The sequence below is a fragment of the Oncorhynchus tshawytscha genome, linkage group LG18 (assembly GCF_018296145.1).
Source record: "Oncorhynchus tshawytscha isolate Ot180627B linkage group LG18, Otsh_v2.0, whole genome shotgun sequence".
NCBI classification, from domain to species: domain Eukaryota; kingdom Metazoa; phylum Chordata; class Actinopteri; order Salmoniformes; family Salmonidae; genus Oncorhynchus; species Oncorhynchus tshawytscha.
Genome location: NC_056446.1, coordinates 41,511,243 through 41,535,541, shown reverse-complemented (window position 1 = coordinate 41,535,541; position 24,299 = coordinate 41,511,243). Strand labels below are relative to the sequence as shown.

Below are 24,299 nucleotides of genomic sequence, written 5' to 3'. Positions count from 1 at the left end.
TTTTTTTCTTCTTCAGGGCAAATCAAGTCTGAAATTTCAGTGGAAATGATACTTTTTAGAAGCTTAATTTTATTTATTTTTTTAACTTGTACACAAGTTTGCTTGGAAAATTGTCAGTGACAAAAGTAATCAAATTAAGATCCTACATCTGTACCAGTCTAGTCTACAATTCCAAACTCTCTACTGTCCACTTCATCTTCCATAGCTCCTCCCTGCTCTCCTCCTCAACCCCTTATATCTCCATTACAACCTGGGGGTGTGTTCAGGGCACAGCGTTTTGGAACGTTCAGATAGCATATTTCTATGTAGAACAATTTAATGTCTGTTCTATTCAGGGTATTCCTATCTGCTACGTTCCAAAACATCTGCCTCCTGAAGCTGGCCTCGTTGAGAAAGGCCCTCGGACGGAGAGTGTATGGACCTGATACCAGATCTGTTCCTGATCTCTTGCTGACCAACTGCTGTCAATGACCATAGGCGTTGGCAAGACTGCACAAACCGATCTGGGACCAGAGGGGTATATTATAAAGTAGAATCAACGAGTTAGCCAGAGAACTTTGATAAACAGCCAGAAATATTCACTTGGATACACTACATGACTAAAAGTATGTGGACACATGCTCGTCGAACATCTCATTCCCAAATCATGGGCATTAATATGGAGTTGGTCCCCCTCCCCCTTTACTGTTGTAACAGCCTCCACTCTTCTGGGATGGTTTTCCACTAGATGTAGGAACATTGCTGCTATAACAGCCTCCACTCTTCTGGGAAGGCTTTCTACTAGATGTCGGAACATTACTGCGGGGACTTGCTTCCATTGGTAGTTAGTTGCAACCGAGGACAGACGATTTTTTAAAAGAGCTTCAGCACTCGGCGGTCCTGTTCTGTGAGCTTGTGTGGCCTACCACTTTGCGGCTGAGCCGTTGTTGCTCCTAGACGTTTCCGCTTCACAATAACAGCACTTACAGTTGACCAGGGGTAGCTCTAGCAGGGCAGAAATTTGATGAACTGACTTGTTGGAAAGGTGGCATCCTATGACGGTGCGACGTTGAAAGTCACTGAGCTCTTCAGTAAGGTCATTCTACTGCCACGGTTTGTCTATGGAGATTGCATGGCTGAGTGCTTGATTTTTATACAGCTGTCAGCAACAGTGTGGCTGACAAAGCCGAATCCACTAATTTGAAGTAGTGTCCACATACTGTGTGTGTGTGTGTGTATATATATATATATATATATATATATATATATATACTGCTCCAAAAAATTAAGGGAACACTTAAACAACACAATGTAACTCCAAGTCAATCACACTTCTGTGAAATCAAAATGTCCACTTAGGAAGCAACACTGATTGACAATACATCTCACATGCTGTTGTGCAAATGGAATAGACAATAGGTGGAAATTATAGGAAATTAGCAAGACACCCCCAATAAAGGAGTGGTTCTGCAGGTGGTGACCACAGACCATTTCTCAGTTCCTATGCTTCCTGGCTGATGTTTTGGTCACTTTTGAATGCTGGCGGTGCTTTCACTTTAGTGGTTGCATTAGACGGAGTCTACAACCCACACAAGTGGCTCAGGTAGTGCAGCTCATCCAGGATGGAAACATCAATGCGAGCTGTGGCAAGAACATTTGCTGTGTCTGTCAGCGTCGTGTCCAGAGCATGGAGGCGCTACCAGGAGACAGGCCAGTACATCAGGAGTCGTGGAGGAGGCCGTAGGAGGGCAACAACCCAGCAGCAGGACCACTACCTCCGCCTTTGGGCAAGGAGGAGCAGGAGGAGCACTGCCAGAGCCCTGTAAAATGACCTCCAGCAGGCCACAAATGTGCATGTGTCTGCTCAAATGGTCAGAAACAGACTCCATGAGGGCCCAACGTCCACAGGTGGGGGTTGTGCTTACAGCCCAACACCGTGCAGGACGTTTGGCATTTGCCAGAGAACACCAAGATTGGCAAATTCGCCACTGGCGCCCTGTGCTCTTCACAGATGAAAGCAGGTTCACACTGAGCACACGTGACAGAGTCTGGAGACGCCGTGGAGAACGTTCTGCTACCTGCAACATCCTCCAGCATGACCGGTTTGGCGCTGGGTCAGTCATGGTGTGGGGTGACTGACCCCACACCGTGACTGACCCCTCTGCCATTAGGTACCGAGATGAGATCCTCAGACCCCTTGTGAGACCATATGCTGGTGCGGTTGGCCCTGGGTTCCTCCTAATGCAAGACAATGCTAGACCTCATGTGGCTGGAGTGTGTCAGCAGTTCCTGCAAGAGGAAGACATTGATGCTATGGACTGCCCCACCCGTTCCCCAGATCGGAATCCAATTGAGCACATCTGGGACATCATGTCTCGCTCCATCCACCAACGCCACGTTGCACCACAGACTGTCCAGGAGTTGGCGGATGCTTTAGTCCAGGTCTGGGAGGAGATCCCTCAGGAGACCATCCGCCACCTCATAAGGAGCATGCCCAGGCGTTGTAGGGAGGTCATACAGGCACGTGGAGGCCACACACACAACTGAGCCTCATTTTGACTTGTTTTAAGGACATTACATCAAAGTTGGATCAGCCTGTAGTGTGGTTTTCCACTTTAATTTTGAGTGTGACTCTAAATCCAGACCTCCATTGGTTGATAAATTTGATTTCCATTGATAATTTTGTGTGTGATTTTGTTGTTCCCTTTATTTTTTCAGTATATATATATATATATATATTATTATATATTATTATTTTGGGGTTGGAGTAGACCATTCCCATTTCAAGTTGAACTTTCCAAAAAAAATGCAAAACAATTTTCAGAATATTTAAGGAAAGTTGTAGTAGTGTGTTGCTGTGGAAACCCTCACTGTGTTCATATTAACTGTGAAGCCCATTTGTTATGTTCTCCTGTTTTGTTTCTACTTGAAGAAGCAAGTATGCTTCCCCAAATGCACCCTATTTCCTATGGGCCCTGGTCAGAAGTAGTGCACTACATGGGGAATATGGTGCCATAGGGTTCTGGTCTAAAGTAGTGCCCTATTAATGGAATAGGGTGCCATAGGGTTCTGGTCTAAAGTAGTGTCCTATTAATGGAATAGGGTGCCATAGGGTTCTGGTCTAAAGTAGTGTCCTATTAATGGAATAGGGTGCCATAGGGTTCTGGTCTAAAGTAGTGCCCTATTAATGGAATAGGGTGCCATAGAGTTCTGGTCTAAAGTATGTGTGTGTTTGTGTGTATATATATAGCGTTTATTTTGTTTACGTGACTATCCTCATTAGATGTGCATTTCTTTTATTTATTTTTTATAACGATTTCCCCCTTAATCTTGAATGTGTGATGTGCCATTAAGCTTGTTATACGGGAGAAATATACAAAATTACCATGAACTTTACATCTTCTCAAGTCCATTTGTTACTATATACAGTAAAACAAATATCCGGTTGTAACGAAATGATGGATAATCTGAAATGCATTGATTAGTCTAGCCTGGAGTGCCCCACATTTCTTGTGATTGGGTTTGAGGGTCCATTTCAGCCAATTCAGAAGTAAACTGATTCAAAAGGATAATTAGAATTTCACTTTCAATTTGAAATGGAATTCATCCCAACCCTGGCTGAATGTCTTTTTCCCCTCTCACTGTGTGTAGAAGGTGAGATGTCTCGTGTGTGAGCTTTAAGACAGACGTGTGTGTGTGTGTGTGTGGCGCTTAAGGTTATGTCCAGCTCTACCTATCTACGGTCCAAGTGTAACTCTTGTTCTGATGGTTTTATAATTGCCTTAATTAAGTATTTTGAAATAAACACTTTGTGTTCAATCAGTGGGAGACTGCATTCTTTTGTTTCTGTATTTTTGGGGGCACGATTCCAATTTAGGAAATTGCATAATTTCCTACGCACTTCTCAGTAGTTCGCGGTTCCCTTGTGCACGCTGAATACATGTAATTGAACCACTGACACCCCCCCGGCCAACATTTTCTTGTGGTGTTGTCATTAAATACAGTTTTCATTTATCTTAGGCCATCCATTTAAATTAGTTCGCCAGACTATAACGGAGAGAACCGTTCAGAATATTAGGGATCAATGAAAGAAAACCGTCAAAATATGAGTCCCCGTTTCACCAACTGGTAGATTTAAAAAAATACTCATCTTGTAGATTTTATTTAGGGTTTAGGAAAGTGTTTAAAAACATATTTTAAGAGCCTTTATGCATGAAATAAGTCGTTTTATTCTTTCTATAAAATTGCCACATTCAATTCTGCAACCCATGATATGCTGAAAGGTTAGTGGATCATAAGGAGAATAGCAGGTTATAACCCTCGTCTATAGTCTGCACGAACCATGGAACGGTGTGACGACACAGCCGAGTATAGGTTATAACCCTCGTCTATAGCCTGCACGAACCATGGAACTGTGTGACGACACAGCCGAGTATAGGTTATACCCCTCGTCTATAGCCTGCACGAACCATGGAACTGTGTGAAGACACAGCCGAGTATAGGTTATACCCCTCGTCTATAGCCTGCACGAACCATGGAACGGTGTGAAGACACAGCCGAGTATAGGTTATAACCCTCGTCTATAGCCTGCACGAACCATGGAACGGTGTGACGACACAGCCGAGTATAGGTTATACCCCTCGTCTATTGCCTGCACGAACCATGGAACGGTGTGACGACACAGCCGAGTATGGCGCCATGAGTCCGGTTCAATCGTTTATGGCTTGGTCTCTATTCTGGTTCATCATCATAATAAGTAACCACATGGCTGTGACAGTGTTTAGAGGAAGTAGATAAATGTTGTGATAATGTAGTCTATACCAACTGAAGGGAACCGACAGTAAATTGTATGATAATGCAGACTATGCCAACTGAAGGTAGCTAACAGTAAATTGAATGATAATGTAGTCTATACCAACCAAAGGGAACCGACAGTAAATGGAATGATAATGTAGGCTATGCCAACTGAAGGGAACCGACAGTAAATTGAATGATAATGCAGACTATGTAGATAATGTAGATCATTGAGACACGGATCACTTTAGGTTTGATATGCAGCACATCAGAAATCCTTCCATCTGAAGTAAGGAGACTTCTCCCTCATCTGACACACAGGCCCTTCACTAGTTTATACCAGTAGAATGAATGTTACATTCTGTTGTTCATCCAAGGCTAATACAAATACAGACTCAAGATTGTTGGTATAATTTGGCACCTAAAAATGTATTTAAATCCATTTAACAGTATAATATGGTGATGGGAAAAACCAAAACAGAATCATCATGATACCCTATTTCCCATAGGGGTCTAAAGTAGTGCACTACATAGGGGTGCCATTGGGTCCCAATAAAAAGTAGTGCACTACATAGGGAATACTGTAGGGTGCCATTTTGGCCGATGCAAACAACATTCTCTGCAGAAAACATCCATCCATTCTATAAGAGCACAGTCTATGGGTTTGCATTTCCTTGACTTTATTTATTTATTTTTATTTTACCTTTATTTAACCAGGTAGGCAAGTTGAGAACAAGTTCTCATTTACAATTGCGACCTGGCCAAGATAAAGCAAAGCAGTTCGACAGATAGACTTGCCATGGCGCTACATTGGATCAGAACAGCTGGTTGAGATAACATTCTGCTTCCTCCTCATAGCCTGGTCCCAGATCTGTTTGTGCCGTTTGGCTCAATTTCCATAGCCTGGGTACTAGTCTGTTTAGCTAGCATGCCACTCATTTTATTCAGTGTGATTGTGAGTGGAAGGCTAATAACTAAGACAGACTGGTACCCAGGCTACTACAATGACCGTAGGCAAGACAACACAAGCGGCTCTTGGACCCCAAGGCGATCCTCCTATAGCTTTCTCCGTGTCTACTTTTATTAGTATTCAATATATGGTAATACGAGACTAAGTATTGTTCATCAACGAGGAAAAAGCCTGGAATCCAGGTTACATTGATGCTAACAAAATGGGAATGTTTTGAATAAACTCCTGTGGAATCCAATTTAACAAAATGGTGTAAATGAATTTTTCCATACAGACTTTCATCTGTGACCTTGAACATGAATGAGATCACAGATTAAATATGTCCATTTTCAATTAAGCACCTCTTGAGATGATTGCCTCATTGTTTATTCAAGAAAAATGTTACACAAACCCCCAAAACTTTGTTTGCTAAACTAACACAATCAATAATCAAAATCGGACAATGGTATTTTAATACACTTTTCATTACAACTAAAAAAAATGTTTTTTAAAAATCATTCTGTAAACAATTGATTACATTTGATCTGTTTTTGATGACAAACTATTGACTATTCAGACGTTACTACAACGTTCAGAATATTTTACTTACATGTACATCTATCTATAAGTCACTTTATACCATGGCTTTAAAAAATAAAAAGTTTGTTGTGCAAAATGCTTTAGTAAACTATAATTTTGGCATTTATGAAGAACCACAAAACAAATCGGTGAGGAGGGGGGGAGGGGACAAGAAATTATGGATTTTCAGAACCCTTTGGAAATATTCCATGGCACCCTATTCCCTATGTACTGCACTATATAGGGAATAGGGTTATATAATGCCCTGGTTTAAAGTAGTGCACTATATAGGACACAGGGTGCCATTTAGGAAGCAGACCATTGTTTTTCATGCCCCACATTACTTAATAAATATCCATCTCCATCTGTAATACTGTGCAAAATTCTGGGTTCAGGAAGTGCAAGCAGTTCAGCCGACCAAATCAAACCACATCTCCTCCTGCAAGATTCTAGCTGGTGAGGTCGCATTAGCTAAGGCTGATACTTGGTTGGTGGGTTTTGCGTTTCGACCTATGGCAAACCCACAGTGGACCACAGGACCAGAAGTGGAAATGTTCCAATCATCTTTCTGGCAATATTAACAAGTCTGAAACTTGTACTTGGAGATTCACATTAAAACTCATACTAATCATTATTAAAACAGCACTGTTATGAAATGGGGAAGATCAATAACACCCTACAAAGGAAGTTATTGGGAAAAACATTTTGGCATATTGGCAACATTAACACTTACATTCCACGGATAAGTAACCCATTTCAAGAGCTAGAATTGACAACGTACCTTGGATTTCTGATGTGACAGAATTACAGGCTAAAAGAAAAGACACCGATGAAGACAAAGACACAAGGCCCCTTTTAGAATGAAGGAATGTCAGGACGCTCTATGGTAGAATGAAGGAATGTCAGGACGCTCTATGGTAGAATGAAGGAATGTCAGGACTCTCTATGGTAGAATGAAGGAATGTCAGGACTCTCTATGGTAGAATGAAGGAATGTCAGGACGCTCTATGGTAGAATGAAGGAATGTCAGGACGCTCTATGGTAGAATGAAGGAATGTCAGGACGCTCTATGGTAGAATGAAGGAATGTCAGGACGCTCTATGGTAGAATGAAGGAATGTCAGTATGCTCTATGGTAGAATGAAGGAATGTCAGGACGCTCTATGGTAGAATGAAGGAATGTCAGGACGCTCTATGGTAGAATGAAGGAATGTCAGTATGCTCTATGGTAGAATGAAGGAATGTCAGGACGCTCTATGGTAGAATGAAGGAATGTCAGGACGCTCTATGGTAGAATGAAGGAATGTCAGGACGCTCTATGGTAGAATGAAGGAATGTCAGGACGCTCTATGGTAGAATGAAGGAATGTCAGGACGCTCTATGGTAGAATGAAGGAATGTCAGGACGCTCTATGGTAGAATGAAGGAATGTCAGGACTCTCTATGATCTTCTGTTGAATCTGACAATTAATCTTAATGGTTGTACAGTCGTCTCAAATAAAACTGTGAAGGACCTCGGCGTTACTCTGGACCCTGATCTCTCTTTTGAAGAACATATCAAGACCATTTCAAGGACATCTTTTTTCCATCTACGTAACATTGCAAAAATCAGAAACTTTCTGTCCAAAAATGATGCAGAAAAATTAATCCATGCTTTTGTCACTTCTAGGTTAGACTACTGCAATGCTCTATTTTCCGGCTACCCGGATAAAGCACTAAATAAACTTCAGTTGGTGCTAAATATGGCTGCTAGAATCCTGACTAGAACCAAAAAATTTGATCATATTACTCCAGTGCTAGCCTCTCTACACTGGCTTCCTGTCAAAGCAAGGGCTGATTTCAAGGTTTTACTGCTAACCTACAAAGCATTACATGGGCTTGCTCCTACCCATCTCTCTGATTTGGTCCTGCCGTACATACCTACACGTACGCTATGGTCACAAGACGCAGGCCTCCTAATTGTCCCTAGAATTTCTAAGCAAACAGCTGGAGGCAGGGCTTTCTCCTATAGAGCTCCATTTTTATGGAACGGTCTGCCTACCCATGTCAGAGACGCAAACTCGATCTCAACCTTTAAGTCTTTACTGAAGACTCATCTCTTCAGTGGGTCATATGATTGAGTGTAGTCTAGCCCAGGAGTGGGAAGGTGAACGGAAAGGCTCTGGAGCAAAGAACCGCCCTTGCTGTCTCTGCCTGGCCGGTTCCCCTCTTTCCACTGGGATTCTCTGCCTCTAACCCTATTACAGGGGCTGGGTCACTGGCTTACTGGGGCTCTCTCATGCCGTCCCTGGAGGGGGTGCGTCACCTGAGTGGGTTGATTCACTGTTGTGGTCATCCTGTCTGGGTTGGTGCCCCCCCCTTGGGTTGTGCCGTGGCGGAGATCTTTGTGGGCTACACTCAGCCTTGTCTCAGGATGGTAAGTTGGTGGTTGAAGATATCCCTCTAGTGGTGTGGGGGCTGTGCTTTGGCAAAGTGGGTGGGGTTATATCCTTCCTGTTTGGCCCTGTCCAGGGGTGTCCTCGGATGGGGCCACAGTGTCTCCTGACCCCTCCTGTCTCAGCCTCCAGTATTTATGCTGCAGTAGTTTATGTGTCGGGGGGCTGGGGTCAGTTTGTTATATCGGGAGTACTTCTCCTGTCCTATTCGGTGTCCTGTGTGAATCTAAGTGTGCGTTCTCTAATTCTCTCCTTCTCTCTTTCTTTCTCTCTCTCGGAGGACCTGAGCCCTAGGACCATGCCCCAGGACTACCTGACATGATGACTCCTTGCTGTCCCCAGTCCACCTGGCCATGCTGCTGTTCCAGTTTCAACTGACCTGAGCCCTAGGACCATGCCCCAGGACTACCTGACATGACTCCTTGCTGTCCCCAGTCCACCTGGCTATACTGCTGCTCCAGTTTCAACTTCCACCTGACTGTGCTGCTGCTCCAGTTTCAACTGTTCTGCCTTATTATTATTCGACCATGCTGGTCATTTATGAACATTTGAACATCTTGGCCATGTTCTGTTATAATCTCCACCCGGCACAGCCAGAAGAGGACTGGCCACCCCACATAGCCTGGTTCCTCTCTAGGTTTCTTCCTAGGTTTTGGCCTTTCTAGGGAGTTTTTCCTAGCCACCGTGCTTCTACACCTGCATTGCTTGCTGTTTGGGGTTTTAGGCTGGGTTTCTGTACAGCACTTTGAGATATCAGCTGATGTACGAAGGGCTATATAAATAAATTTGATTTGATCTATGGTGGAATGTCAGGACGCTCTATGGTAGAATGAAGGAATGTCAGGACGCTCTATGGTAGAATGAAGGAATGTCAGGACGCTCTATGGTAGAATGAAGGAATGTCAGGACTCTCTATGGTAGAATGAAGGAATGTCAGGACTCTCTATGGTAGAATGAAGGAATGTCAGGACTCTCTATGGTAGAATGAAGGAATGTCAGGACTCTCTATGGTAGAATGAAGGAATGTCAGGACGCTCTATGGTAGAATGAAGGAATGTCAGGACGCTCTATGGTAGAATGAAGGAATGTCAGGACGCTCTATGGTAGAATGAAGGAATGTCAGGACGCTCTATGGTAGAATGAAGGAATGTCAGGACGCTCTATGGTAGAATGAAGGAATGTCAGGACGCTCTATGGTAGAATGAAGGAATGTCAGGACGCTCTATGGTAGAATGAAGGAATGTCAGGATGCTCTATGGTAGAATGAAGGAATGTCAGGACGCTCTATGGTAGAATGAAGGAATGTCAGGACGCTCTATGGTAGAATGAAGGAATGTCAGGACTATGGTAGAATGAAGGAATGTCAGGACGCTCTATGGTAGAATGAAGAAATGGCAGGACGCTCTATGGTAGAAAGTCATATATGAAGACCAGGGGTTGGAACTGGTTCAGGGAACAGAACAGAAAAATAACTACATTTTTTGAGGAACAGAACCAGAACCGAGAATGGAAGTGATCAATACTGTTCCAGAACAGAACCGTTCTTCTAAAAGCATGGGAACTGGTTGATAACGCTCTTTTACATTCTGGGTATTTTTCATTCCCACAAAAACAAAAAAAACCGCAACAAAGCACCAATGCAAAGCCCTCACTTTATCACTCAGGAAGTCATTCCAGTGTCTGTCTGTGCCTGCCAGCTGAACATCTTTGCCAGTGTGTTTGTAGGCTACCTGCCCCTCCCTCTGAAGCATAGTCTACTGTAGCTACTGATGTTACAAGCATGGATTTCTGGAATTTACTATGATCCCTGTCCAGCATTCATTTCTATGACTGTCAGCTAGCTGGACAGAGTGAAGAGACTATAGATGACTGTCAGCTAGCTGGACAGAGTGAAGAGACTATAGATGACTGTCAGCTAGCTGGACAGAGTGAAGAGACTATAGATGACCGTCAGCTAGCTGGACAGAGTGAAGAGACTATAGATGACTGTCAGCTAGCTGGACAGAGTGAAGAGACTATAGATGACTGTCAGCTAGCTGGACAGAGTGAAGAGACTATAGATGAGTCAGCTAGCTGGACAGAGTGACTATAGATGACTGTCAGCTAGCTGGACAGAGTGAAGAGACTATAGATGACTGTCAGCTAGCTGGACAGAGTGAAGAGACTATAGATGACTGTCAGCTAGCTGGACAGAGTGAAGAGACTATAGATGACCGTCAGCTAGCTGGACTGAAGAGCTAGATGACAGAGCTGGACAGAGTGAAGAGACTATAGATGACCGTCAGCTAGCTGGACAGAGTGAAGAGACTATAGATGACCGTCAGCTAGCTGGACAGAGTGAAGAGACTATAGATGACCGTCAGCTAGCTGGACAGAGTGAAGAGACTATAGATGACCGTCAGCTAGCTGGACAGAGTGAAGAGAAGAGACTATAGATGACGTCAGCTAGCTGGACAGAGTGAAGAGACTATAGATGACCGTCAGCTAGCTGGACAGAGTGAAGAGACTATAGATGACCGTCAGAGCTGGACAGAGTGAAGAGACTATAGATGACCGTCAGCTAGCTGGACAGAGTGAAGAGACTATAGATGACCGTCAGCTAGCTGGACAGAGTGAAGAGACTATAGATGACTGTCAGCTAGCTGGACAGAGTGAAGAGACTATAAATGACTTATCAAGCTGGACAGAGTGAAGAGACTATAGGCGTAGGTCCATTATCACTGATACACAGCTTCCACTTGGTTTTAGTCATTTCAACGTCAATTGAGTGTTTCACAGCATGACCCCGTGGATTAGACTTCAGACTGTAATTTTAGTTCTATTTGTTCTTGATATTTTATTAAGTTGAATGTCTGGTATAGAAAAGGCAGAAATAAAACAATTCAATAAACATAGGATTGTAAAACAGGAGGGCAGTGGGTAGTCATTTCATTCTGTACCTGAAACACATAAGATTGCCATCTATCTTTGTGAAGCTGATATGACAAGACTGATCTTAAGGCAGGCAGCAGACTCCCAGGAAGGGCTACAATCTTACAGAATCAGACAATCCGCTCGGCTCAGCTTGGAATCTTTGCAGATTGCGTTCGACAGGTGGAGTTGGGGAAGGGGTGAATATTACAGGTCATCATCCCCGATCCCCTCGAAGGCATAGTTGCCATGGAAATCGTTGCCGCTGATGTCATTGGCTGAGTTGGAGGCGCTGATCCCTCTGAGAGACACAGAGCTCAGCTTAGTCTGAGAGAGAGAGAGAAACAGAGACATCGTGTTAGAGCAACAGTCACTTACACATTTCCATATCGACCCCCAGCCACCTAAAACAGAGACTCATATCGACCCCCAGCCACCTAAAACAGAGACTCATATCGACCCCCAGCCACCTAAAACAGAGACTCAACCATAGAGATCAGATGATTTACTGTTAATTGTGATTCTCTATGTAATTCTGTGGACTTGACATTTGGGAGATCAAAGCAGAAGCATTACTCACTGAGAGTTTGACAATCTGGTCTCGGTTTGGGTCAGGAGAGTCCTGCAGGGGAGAGGAAGGTCACAAATAAGGTGAAACATCAAGTAGAAGATCTTTCCATTCTAAAAAAAACGTCTAAACGTGTTCTCTCCGGGGGTGTACGGTAATCAGTGGCATATATCATAGACCTGTGCAGTCCCCGGTCTCACCAGTAGAGGGGGGGATTTCACAGCTTGCTGACTTTCAGACCGATGCAGAGGGCCATTGTGACGTTTCCTTAGCATCTGAACAAGACATAATGAATACAGGAAGTCAGAACACGGCAGACAAGTTAAGGTGGATCTGTCCAATCACCAAAGACCAAACACGCACCTTCTTGATGCTTCCTCCTGACTTCTTTACCATCAGCTCATCAACCATCGACTGAAGACAGATGCTCATCATGATTGCCTGAAATCACACACACACACACACACACACACCAACTCTAGATATTTCATTCATTAGCAGCAGAGGTTAAACTCCTATCTCTTGGGTGACTCCATATTGACCTGACCGCTAAACCCTAACCTCTGACCTGTGGGCTGGTGATGGTGACCCACTGGAGACGATCTTTGCTCATCAGATACTCGAAGGCCAGCTCCAACTTCACCTCACACTTGGCTGAGGAGCAGGGGCCCGGGGTTGGGGAGGAGGAGCCGTTCACTACCGGGACCTGCTGCGGTTGGGAAAGGAGACAGGGGCACTATGGTTGGACACCACCACCATCATCGTCGTCATCATCATCATCATCCCCCCAACTCAAGCAGTCTGTGCAGCTAATGAATGCCTACACTACAGGGAATGTAATGTTAGCTAAAGGACAGAGGGTGAAGCTTCCCTGATTGAAGGTACAATCAGATGCTGTGAGCATAGGACTCGGGTCAAAAGTAGTGCACTACTACATAGGACTCGGGTCAAAAGTAGTGCACTACTACACAGGACTCGGGACTCGTCTCCCATAGGACTCGGGACTCGTCTCCCATAGGACTCGTCTCCCATAGGACTCGGGACTCGTCTCCCATAGGACTCGGGACTCGTCTCCCATGGGACTCGTCTCCCATTATTGTACAGTCTTTACTTAAGGGCTCTGCAGTGGGTCGTTTGGGATATACACCGTTTCATCATCATAGTGCTCACTAGCCCTACTGTTTATAGGAGTCTCCTTCTGGAAAAACAGTCTGTTTCCACTTCATCCTCAAGCTCCCTGGGTAATGAGATGGAACAAGAGATTCTATTCTAAGTTGAGATGTGTTTTTCAGATGCTTCTCCTAGTAATGTACAGCTGATGCATTAGGATGTTTGGAAATAGTTTGATTGGAGAGGAACAATCATTAAATATGACGAGGATCCCTGAGGGCGAGTTTAGTAGAACCGTTAACTACTGGTCCATGTAGTGGGGGGGTGGGACAGAACTAAGTTCCCTGTTACCAACTGGATGCCATTCAGCCACAAGAGCATTAGTGAGGCCGGGCACTGTTGTTGGACGATTAGGCGTTCCAATTCATCCCAAAGGTGTTTGATGGCGTTGAGGTCAGGGCTCTGAGCAGGCCAGTCAAGTTCTTCCACACCGATCTCAATAAACTATTTCTGTATGGACCTCGCTTTGTGCCCAGAGGGCATTGTCATGCTGAAACAGGAAAGGGCCTTCCCCGAACTGTTGCCACAAAGTTGGATGCACAGAATCATCTAGAATGTCATTGTATGCTGTAGCATTAAGATTTCGAGAGGTCTTTATAGAGGTTACAGAGATTATAGAGGTTACAGAGGTCTTTATAGAGGTTACAGAGGTCTTTATAGAGGTTATAGAGGTCTTTATAGAGGTTAGAGAGATTATAGAGGTTAGAGAGGTCTTTATAGAGGTTATATAGGTCTTTATAGAGGTTAGAGAAGTCTGTATAGAGGTTACAGAGATCTTTATAGAGGTTAGAGAGGTCTTTATAGAGGTTACAGAGATTATAGAGGTTAGAGAGGTCTTTATAGAGGTTAGAGATTATAGAGGTTAGAGAGGTCTTTATAGAGGTTACAGAGGTCTTTATAGAGGTTACAGAGATTATAGAGGTCTTTATAGAGGTTAGAGGGGTCTTTATAGAGGTTAGAGAGGTCTTTATAGAGGTTACAGAGATTATAGAGGTTAGAGAGGTCTCTATAGAGGTTACAGAGATTATAGAGGTCTTTATAGAGGTTAGAGAGGTCTTTATAGAGATAACAAAAGGTCTTTATAGAGGTTACAGAGGTCTTTATAGAGGTTACAGAGGTCTTTATAGAGGTTACAGAGATTATAGAGGTCTTTATAGAGGTTACAGAGATTATAGAGGTCTTTATAGAGGTTACAGAGATTATAGAGGTTAGAGAGGTCTTTATAGAGGTTACAGAGATTACAGAGGTTAGAGAGGTCTTTATAGAGGTTACAGAGGTCTTTATAGAGGTTAGAGAGGTCTTTATAGAGGTTACAGAGGTCTTTATAGAGGTTACAGAGATTATAGAGGTCTTTATAGAGGTTAGAGAGGTCTTTATAGAGGTTACAGAGGTCTTTATAGAGGTTACAGAGATCTTTATAGAGGTTACAGAGGTCTTTATAGAGGTTACAGAGATCTTTATAGAGGTTACAGAGGTCTTTATAGAGGTTACAGAGATTATAGAGGTCTTTATAGAGGTTAGAGAGGTCTTTATAGAGGTTACAGAGGTCTTTATAGAGGTTACAGAGGTCTTTATAGAGGTTACAGAGGTCTTTATAGAGGTTACAGAGATCTTTATAGAGGTTACAGAGATTATAGAGGTCTTTATAGAGGTTACAGAGATCTTTATAGAGGTTACATAAATCTTTATAGAGGTTACAGAGGTCTTTATAGAGGTTACAGAGATTATAGAGGTCTTTATAGAGGTTACAGAGATTATAGAGGTTACAGAGGTCTTTATAGAGGTTACAGAGGTCTTTATAGAGGTTACAGAGGTCTTTATAGAGGTTACAGAGGTCTTTATAGAGGTTACAGAGATTATAGAGGTCTTTATAGAGGTTACAGAGATTATAGAGGTCTTTATAGAGGTTACAGAGATCTTTAGAGGTTACAGAGGTCTTTATAGAGGTTACATAGATCTTTATAGAGGTTAGAGAGATTATAGAGGTCTTTATAGAGATTAGAGAGATTATAGAGGTCTTTATAGAGGTTAGAGGGGTCTTTATAGAGGTTAGAGAGGTCTTTATAGAGGTTACAGAGATTATAGAGGTTAGAGAGGTCTTTATAGAGGTTACAGAGATTATAGAGGTCTTTATAGAGGTTAGAGAGGTCTTTATAGAGGTTAGAGAGATTATAGAGATCTTTATAGAGGTTATAGAGCTGCTTTATAGAGCTGCTTTATAGAGGTTAGAGAGATTATAGAGGTCTTTATATAGGTTATAGAGATCTTTATAGAGGTTATAGAGATTATAGAGGTCTTTATAGAGGTTATAGAGGTCTTTATAGAGGTTATAGAGGTCTTTATAGAGGTTATAGAGATTATAGAGGTCTTTATAGAGGTTATAGAGATTATAGAGGTCTTTATAGAGGTGTTTTATAGAGGTTAGAGAGGTCTTTATAGAGGTACTTTATAGAGGTCTTTATAGAGTGTTATAGAGGTCTTTATAGAGTGCTTTATATAGGTTATAGAGGTGATTTATAGAGGTGCTTTATAGAGGTTAGAGAGGTGCTTTATAGAGGTGCTTTATAGAGGTGCTTTATAGAGGTACTTTATAGAGGTTATAGAGCTGCTTTATAGAGGTTACAGAGGTCTTTATAGAGGTTAGAGAGGTCTTTATAGAGGTTACAGAGGTCTTTATAGAGGTTACAGAGATCTTTATAGAGGTTACAGAGGTCTTTATAGAGGTTACAGAGATTATAGAGGTCTTTATAGAGGTTACAGAGGTCTTTATAGAGGTTACAGAGATCTTTATAGAGGTTACAGAGGTCTTTATAGAGGTTACAGAGATCTTTATAGAGGTTACAGAGGTCTTTATAGAGGTTACAGAGATTATAGAGGTCTTTATAGAGGTTAGAGAGGTCTTTATAGAGGTTACAGAGGTCTTTATAGAGGTTACAGAGATTATAGAGGTCTTTATAGAGGTTACAGAGATCTTTATAGAGGTTACATAAATCTTTATAGAGGTTACATAGGTCTTTATAGAGGTTACAGAGATTATAGAGGTCTTTATAGAGGTTACAGAGATTATAGAGGTTACAGAGGTCTTTATAGAGGTTACAGAGGTCTTTATAGAGGTTACAGAGGTCTTTATAGAGGTTACAGAGGTCTTTATAGAGGTTACAGAGATTATAGAGGTCTTTATAGAGGTTACAGAGATTATAGAGGTCTTTATAGAGGTTACAGAGATCTTTAGAGGTTACAGAGGTCTTTATAGAGGTTACATAGATCTTTATAGAGGTTAGAGAGATTATAGAGGTCTTTATAGAGATTAGAGAGATTATAGAGGTCTTTATAGAGGTTAGAGGGGTCTTTATAGAGGTTAGAGAGGTCTTTATAGAGGTTACAGATATTTTGAGGTCTTTATAGAGGTTAGAGAGGTCTTTATAGAGGTTAGAGAGATTATAGAGATCTTTATAGAGGTTATAGAGCTGCTTTATAGAGCTGCTTTATAGAGGTTAGAGAGATTATAGAGGTCTTTATATAGGTTATAGAGATCTTTATAGAGGTTATAGAGATTATAGAGGTCTTTATAGAGGTTATAGAGGTCTTTATAGAGGTTATAGAGGTCTTTATAGAGGTTATAGAGATTATAGAGGTCTTTATAGAGGTTATAGAGATTATAGAGGTCTTTATAGAGGTGCTTTATAGAGGTTAGAGAGGTACTTTATAGAGGTACTTTATAGAGGTACTTTATAGAGGTACTTTATAGAGGTGCTTTATAGATGTGCTTTATATAGGTTATAGAGGTGATTTATAGAGGTGCTTTATAGAGGTTAGAGAGGTGCTTTATAGAGGTGCTTTATAGAGGTGCTTTATAGAGGTACTTTATAGAGGTTATAGAGCTGCTTTATAGAGGTTAGAGAGGTGCTTTATAGAGGTTAGAGAGGTGCTTTATAGAGGTTATAGAGGTGCTTTATAGAGGTTATAGAGGTGCTTTATAGAGGTTAGAGAGGTGATTTATAGAGGTTATAGAGGTGCTTTATAGAGGTTAGAGAGGTGCTTTATAGAGGTGCTTTATAGAGGTGCTTTATAGAGGTTATAGAGGTGCTTTATAGAGGTTAGAGAGGTGCTTTATAGAGGTGCTTTATAGAGGTTAGAGAGGTGCTTTATAGAGGTTAGAGAGGTGCTTTATAGAGGTGCTTTATAGAGATTATAGAGGTGCTTTATAGAGGTTATAGAGGTGCTTTATAGAGGTTAGAGAGGTGCTTTATAGAGGTTAGAGAGGTGCTTTATAGAGGTTAGAGAGGTAATTAATAGAGGTGTGTGAAGACAGTTAAACTGTAGTCAGGCAATGACCCGTCTTTCGTCCTACATTGGTACTGTACATGTATGGTACAGGAAGCAGGAAGGGACGCCTTCGAATGAGCATACAGCTGTCAGGCTGGGTGATAAAGGGGCTCTGTGGGGTTGTGTGTAAGTGGTCAGTTTACCCAGAGGAGAGGAATAGAAGCATGTGTGTGGCACACTACAGGGGGGGAGACAAATGGGAGAACCACACTTGTGTTAATGAGAGGGAGGGGAAAGGGGGAGGTGAGAGGTCACGCTAACACCAATTTCGGTCATAATTTGGATGGATTCCAAAACTAATTATGAAATTGGTTCCCCTCCCCTGTAAAACTGACCGTAGAGAACAACTTCCCTCTACTCCAAATTCAGCATTCAGAGGACACTTAAAATAGAGAGTAGAGTAACATAATTTGGGGGAGGGTTACTTACAGACGAAGTGACCCTCCAGCACCTCATGCGCGTGACCTTGAAGCTCCCCTCCTTCATCTGTTCATTGGGCAGCTTGACCTGGAAGTTAAGCTCGTTGTTGCCTGCAGAGACGATCACGTGACAGCCCTTCTCCGGGAAGTCTGTCACGCACGGGTCAAACTTGATGTAGCCAAAGTACTTCAGCGTCTGACCGAGCCTAATGAACTGGAGAAACAGGCAGACATCTTAGTCTAATGAACTGGAGAAACAGGCAGACATCTTAGCCTAATGAACTGGAGAAACAGGCAGACATCTTAGCCTAATGAACTGGAGAAACAGGCAGACATCTTAGCCTAATGAACTGGAGAAACAGGCAGACATCTTAGCCTAATGAACTGGAGAAACAGGCAGAAATCTTAGCCTAATGAACTGGAGAAACAGGCAGAAATCTTAGCCTAATGAACTGGAGAAACAGGCAGAAATCTTAGCCTAATGAACTGGAGAGACAGGCAGAAAGACATGAACTAGAAGAATGAACTGGAGAGACAGGCAGAAAGACATGAACTAGCCTAATGAACTGGAGAGACAGGCAGAAAGACATGAACTAGCAGAATGAACTGGAGAGACAGGCAGAAAGACATGAACTAGCAGAATGAACTGGAGAGACAGGCAGAAAGACATGAACTAGCCTAATGAACTGGAGAGACAGGCAGAAAGACATGACCTAGCAGAATGAACTGGAGAGACAGGCAGAAAAACACAAACTAGCAGAATGAACTGGAGAGACTGGCAGAAAAACACAAACTAGCAGAATGAACTGGAGAGACAGGCAGGAAGACATTGGCTACACCACTGGCCACAACCTTCTACAATATCTTCATTTTTAATCCAAAATGTCTTCCTAAAGGGAGTATTGGAGATAAAATCGGTTAACTACTAAATTGTGCGACTACCTACAAAGTTACTATGTAGTTGATTGGAAGCCATTGCTCCACTTTCTAACTAATACATAGGAGATTTTGCCTCCAACCCATTCAACTTCTTCTATAATACTGTCACTCTGCACCAGCTTGGTAGAAGAAGAAGAGGGATATAGTTCTAGGAGACAGCCTTGGTAGAAGAAGAAGAGGGATATAGTTCTAGGAGACAGTCTTGGTAGAAGAAGAAGAGGGATATAGTTCTAGGAGACAGCCTTGGTAGAAGAAGAAGAGGGATATAGTTCTAGGAGACAGCCTTGGTAGAAGAAGAAGAGGGATATAGTTCTAGGAGACAGCCTTGGTAGAAGAAGAAGAGGGATATAGTTCTAGGAGACAGCCTTGGTAGAAGAAGAAGAGGGATATAGTTCTAGGAGACAGCCTTGGTAGAAGAAGAAGAAGAGGGATATAGTTCTAGGAGACAGCCTTGGTAGAAGAAGAAGAAGAGGGATATAGTTTGGTAGAAGAAGAAGAAGAGGGATATAGTTCTAGGAGACAGCCTTGGTAGAAGAAGAAGAGGGATATAGTTCTAGGAGACAGCCTTGGTAGAAGAAGAAGAAGAGGGATATAGTTCTAGGAGACAGCCTTGGTAGAATAAGAAGAAGAGGTATATAGTTCTAGGAGACAGTCTTGGTAGAATAAGAAGAAGAGGTATATAGTTCTAGGAGACAGTCTTGGTAGAATAAGAAGAAGAGGTATATAGTTCTAGGAGACAGTCTTGGTAGAAGAAGAGGTATATAGTTCTAGGAGACAGTCTTGGTAGAATAAGAGGGATATAGTTCTAGGAGACAGTCTTGCTTACTTCTTTCTTGGATCCTTTCTCTTGCAGTGATTTCAGCTGTCTGTGCTGGTCCTTGTTAACGAGGATCCAGCCTCTATCTATGTCCGACACCGTCTAGGGAGAGAGACAAGGATCATCTTTCTGCCCCAAACCCTCCTCATAGAGGCTTCAGATACAACTGTTCCTCAGTTTAAGTCCAAAATGAACTATTCCACTGTTGAATTAAACACCAAAACACACACATTTGGCAGCTGAATACACACATATACAAGTCAATGACACACACATTGCAGACAATGGCAAACAGACAATTCTCTCTTTCCATTAAAATATTGCATCCTTTGGCCCATAACATTAGCTAAGCCCCCCACACAGAGACAAGACAGCAGCCAGATCAGATGAACCATCTCTGAAATGCTATAGAAACACCCTGTGTTGCTGCTGTATCTGGGTAGTGGGTGTTGCTATAGAAACACCCCCATGTTGCTGCTGTATCTGGGTAGGGGGTGTTGCTATAGAAACACCCCCCATGTTGCTGCTGTATCTGGGTAGGGGGTGTTGCTATAGAAACACCCCCATGTTGCTGCTGTATCTGGGTAGGGGGTGTTGCTATAGAAACACCCCCCATGTTGCTGCTGTATCTGGGTAGGGGGTGTTGCTATAGAAACACCCCCATGTTGCTGCTGTATCTGGGTAGTGGGTGTTGCTATAGAAACACCCCCATGTTGCTGCTGTATCTGGGTAGGGGGTGTTGCTATAGAAACACCCCCGTGTTGCTGCTGTATGTATGTAGGGAATAGGGCCCTGGTCTAAAGTAGTGCACTATGTAGGGAATAGGGCCCTGGTCTAAAGTAGTGCACTATGTAGGGAATAGGGCCCTGGTCTAAAGTAGTGCACTATGTAGGGAATAGGGCCCTGGTCTAAAGTAGTGCACTATGTAGGGAATAGGGCCCTGGTCTAAAGTAGTGCACTATGTAGGGAATAGGGCCCTGGTCTAAGTAAGTAGTATATGTAGGAATAGGGCCCTGGTCTAAAGTAGTGCACTATATAGGGAATAGGGCTCTGGTCTAAAGTAGTACCACTATATAGGGAATAGGGCCCTGGTCTAAAGTAGTGCACTATGTAGGGAATAGGGCCCTGGTCTAAAGTAGTGCACTATGTAGGAATAGGGCCCTGGTCTAAAGTAGTGTATATAGGGAATAGGGCTCTGGTCTAAAGTAGTACCACTATATAGGAATAGGGCTCTGGTCTAAAGTAGTGTACTGTATAGGGAATAGGGCTCTGGTCTAAAGTAGTGTTCTATAAGGAATAGGGCCCTGGTCTAAAGTAGTGCACTATGTAGGGAATAGGGCCCTGGTCTAAAGTAGTGCACTATGTAGGGAATAGGGCCCTGGTCTAAAGTAGTGCACTATATAGGGAATAGGGCTCTGGTCTAAAGTAGTACCACTATATAGGGAATAGGGCCCTGGTCTAAAGTAGTGCACTATGTAGGGAATAGGGCCCTGGTCTAAAGTAGTGCACTATGTAGGGAATAGGGCCCTGGTCTAAAGTAGTGCACTATATAGGGAATAGGGCTCTGGTCTAAAGTAGTACCACTATATAGGGAATAGGGCTCTGGTCTAAAGTAGTGTACTGTATAGGGAATAGGGCTCTGGTCTAAAGTAGTGTACTGTATAGGGAATAGGGCTCTGGTCTAAAGTAGTGTACTATATAGGGAATAGGGCCCTGGTCTAAAGTAGTGCACTATATAGGGAATAGGGCTCTGGTCTAAAGTAGTGCACTATATAGGGAATAGGGCTCTGGTCTAAAGTAGTGCACTATATAGGGAATAGGGCTCTGGTCTAAAGTAGTGCACTATATAGGGAATAGGGCTCTGGTCTAAAGTAGTGCACTATGTAGGGAATAGGGCTCTGGTCTAAAGTAGTGCACCATGTAGGGAATAGGGCTCTTGTCTAAAGTAGTGCACTATGTAGGGAATAGGGCCCTGGTCTAAAGTAGTGTACTATGTAGGGAATAGGGCTCTGGTCTAAAGTAGTGTACTATATAGGGAATAGGGCTCTGGTCTAAAGTAGTGCACTATATAGGGAATAGGGCTCTGGTCTAAAGTAGTGCACTATATAGGGAATAGGGCTCTGATCAAACGTAGTGCACCATCTAGGGAATAGGGCCCTGATCAAATGTAGTGCACCATCTAGGGAATAGGGCCCTGGTCTAAAGTAGTGCACCATGTAGGGAATAGGGCTCTTGTCTAAAGTAGTGCACTATGTAGGGAATAGGCCTCTGGTCTAAAGTAGTGTACTATATAGGGAATAGGGCTCTGATCAAACGTAGTGCACCATCTAGGGAATAGGTCCCTGGTCTAAAGTAGGGCACTATATATGGAATAGGGCCCTGGTCTAAAGTAGTGCACTATGTAGGGAATAGGGCTCTGGTCTAAAGTAGTGTACTATATAGGGAATAGGGCTCTGGTCTAAAGTAGTGCACTATATAGGGAATAGGGCTCTGGTCTAAAGTAGTGCACTATATATGGAATAGGGCCCTGATCAAACGTAGTGCACCATCTAGGGAATAGGGCCCTGGTCTAAAGTAGTGCACTATATAGTAGTGCACATGTCGGTATTTCCATACAGCTGGTTGTTAAAGGAACATAGAGTTGTCTGCTTCGTGTCTTTGCCCGGGAAACAAGACGACGATACTGGTATCATCACAGCCCTGAGAGGAGGCAAGTTTCAGGTATACAAGGAGATTAAATCAGATTAAATCAGAAATACTAAAAACACAAACCTGATCTTTAGACCTACTTGATCATTCAAAATACCCAATATACCCCAAATGAAGGGGGGAGAAAAGCCAACAGACAACTGGTATGACCTCTGACCTGCGACCCCTCACCTGGGCGTATAGTAGATTTAGTCCCACTCGGTTGTCCATTACATCACTGTCATACGCCGTGTCCCAGTAACTAGAAGAACAACAAGAGGGAGTGAATACTTGAACCACCAGCAGTCAAGAACTTGAAGCCTGAAAATGCAATAAAAAAAAACACAATTTACAATGGAAGTTACATTTTAAAAAGCGATCATTTAATTTCAAGCTTTTAATAAAACGTTAATGTGTTGGAGGAGGGGCTGTTGTATCTTTGTTGGGTATGAAATGTCATGAAGTCTGATCATCGACACCTGCTGGCTTCGTGCCTGGAATTGCAGCCAGCCAGCCTGTGTCCGTTCAATCAGCTAAGTGAGTGTACTGACTAAAGGGCTGTGTAGGTAAGTGAGAACACAGCACCACCACAGTGTCTGCTCTGAGTCTTCAATCACAGCATTATATGGGACGTGTTCCCCTGAATGCTTTGAAAGCTGATTGTTCTGAGGGTTTAAAAATCACATGTAATGCATGTGTGGTGGATGGCCTTGTTCAAATTCATAGAAGCATTCAGTAATATTTTGGGTTCGATTTTGGGATATTCAATAACAAAATGTTGTTGGACATCATCTTCGGTCAGTTTATGGGAAGGAATCTGACTAAGTGTCCATTAAAAAAAAAGCATCTTAGAGAAGATATCATGATATTCTCATGTTAGGCTTATTATCATAGGCTTTTAGGTCCATAAACTGGACTGTTAACATTGCTTACTATGATTGGCTGCAGACCGTAGCCAATGTTCTGTCACTTCCTGAGAAACCTTAGAATGGTTTGTGATGACATGCCTCATTATGACATCATAGAATGCAATGAGGTTAAATACTTTCATTAACTCTAGTTTGTCATTATCGACTGGCTAAGCAATCAAGCAATTGTTTTTTTTATTTTATTAATAATTTAATACTAATAAGTAGCAGGAGTGATTAAGGTATTGCAAAACAACCACAGGTGCTCTTGGAGGGAGGTGCTAAGTGGCATAAAAAGGTATTTGTGGTAATAGTTTTTCATTTTCACTAGGTTTTATAGTGTATCAGACTCATTCTATATCACTAGGTTTTATAGTGTATCAGACTCATTCTATATCACTAGGTTTTATAGTGTATCAGACTCATTCTATATCACTAGGTTTTATAGTCTATCAGACTCATTCTATATCACTAGGTTTTATAGTGTCTATCAGACTCATTCTATATCACTAGGTTTTATAGTGTGTATCAGACTCATTCTATATCACTAGGTTTTATAGTGTATCAGACTCATTCTATATCACTAGGTTTTTATAGTGTATCAGACTCATTCTATATCACTAGGTTTTATAGTGTATCAGACTCATTCTATATCACTAGGTTTTATAGTGTATCAGACTCATTCTATATCACTAGGTTTTATAGTGTCTATCAGACTCATTCTATATCACTAGGTTTTATAGTGTCTATCAGACTCATTCTATATCACTAGGTTTTATAGTGTGTATCAGACTCATTCTATATCACTAGGTTTTATAGT

At 42.4% G+C, this 24,299-nt stretch overlaps 1 protein-coding gene across 2 annotated transcripts in view; it reads right to left on the bottom strand.

The window, feature by feature from the left end:
- Nucleotides 1-11,314: 11,314 nt before the first annotated feature.
- LOC112217967 (sorting nexin-17) overlaps nt 11,315-24,299 on the bottom strand; it is a 68,403-nt gene continuing 55,418 nt past the window's right edge. For both annotated transcript variants that reach the window (XM_042301094.1, XM_042301095.1), the window contains 8 exons: nt 22,764-22,833; nt 19,893-19,985; nt 18,138-18,341; nt 12,781-12,921; nt 12,576-12,653; nt 12,413-12,487; nt 12,225-12,266; nt 11,315-11,971 (listed from right to left, as the gene is read on the bottom strand). In XM_042301094.1, the coding sequence (XP_042157028.1) occupies nt 11,852-11,971; nt 12,225-12,266; nt 12,413-12,487; nt 12,576-12,653; nt 12,781-12,921; nt 18,138-18,341; nt 19,893-19,985; nt 22,764-22,833 (823 nt within the window). In that variant the 3' untranslated portion in view covers nt 11,315-11,851. The remainder of the gene's footprint in view (nt 11,972-12,224; nt 12,267-12,412; nt 12,488-12,575; nt 12,654-12,780; nt 12,922-18,137; nt 18,342-19,892; nt 19,986-22,763; nt 22,834-24,299) is intronic.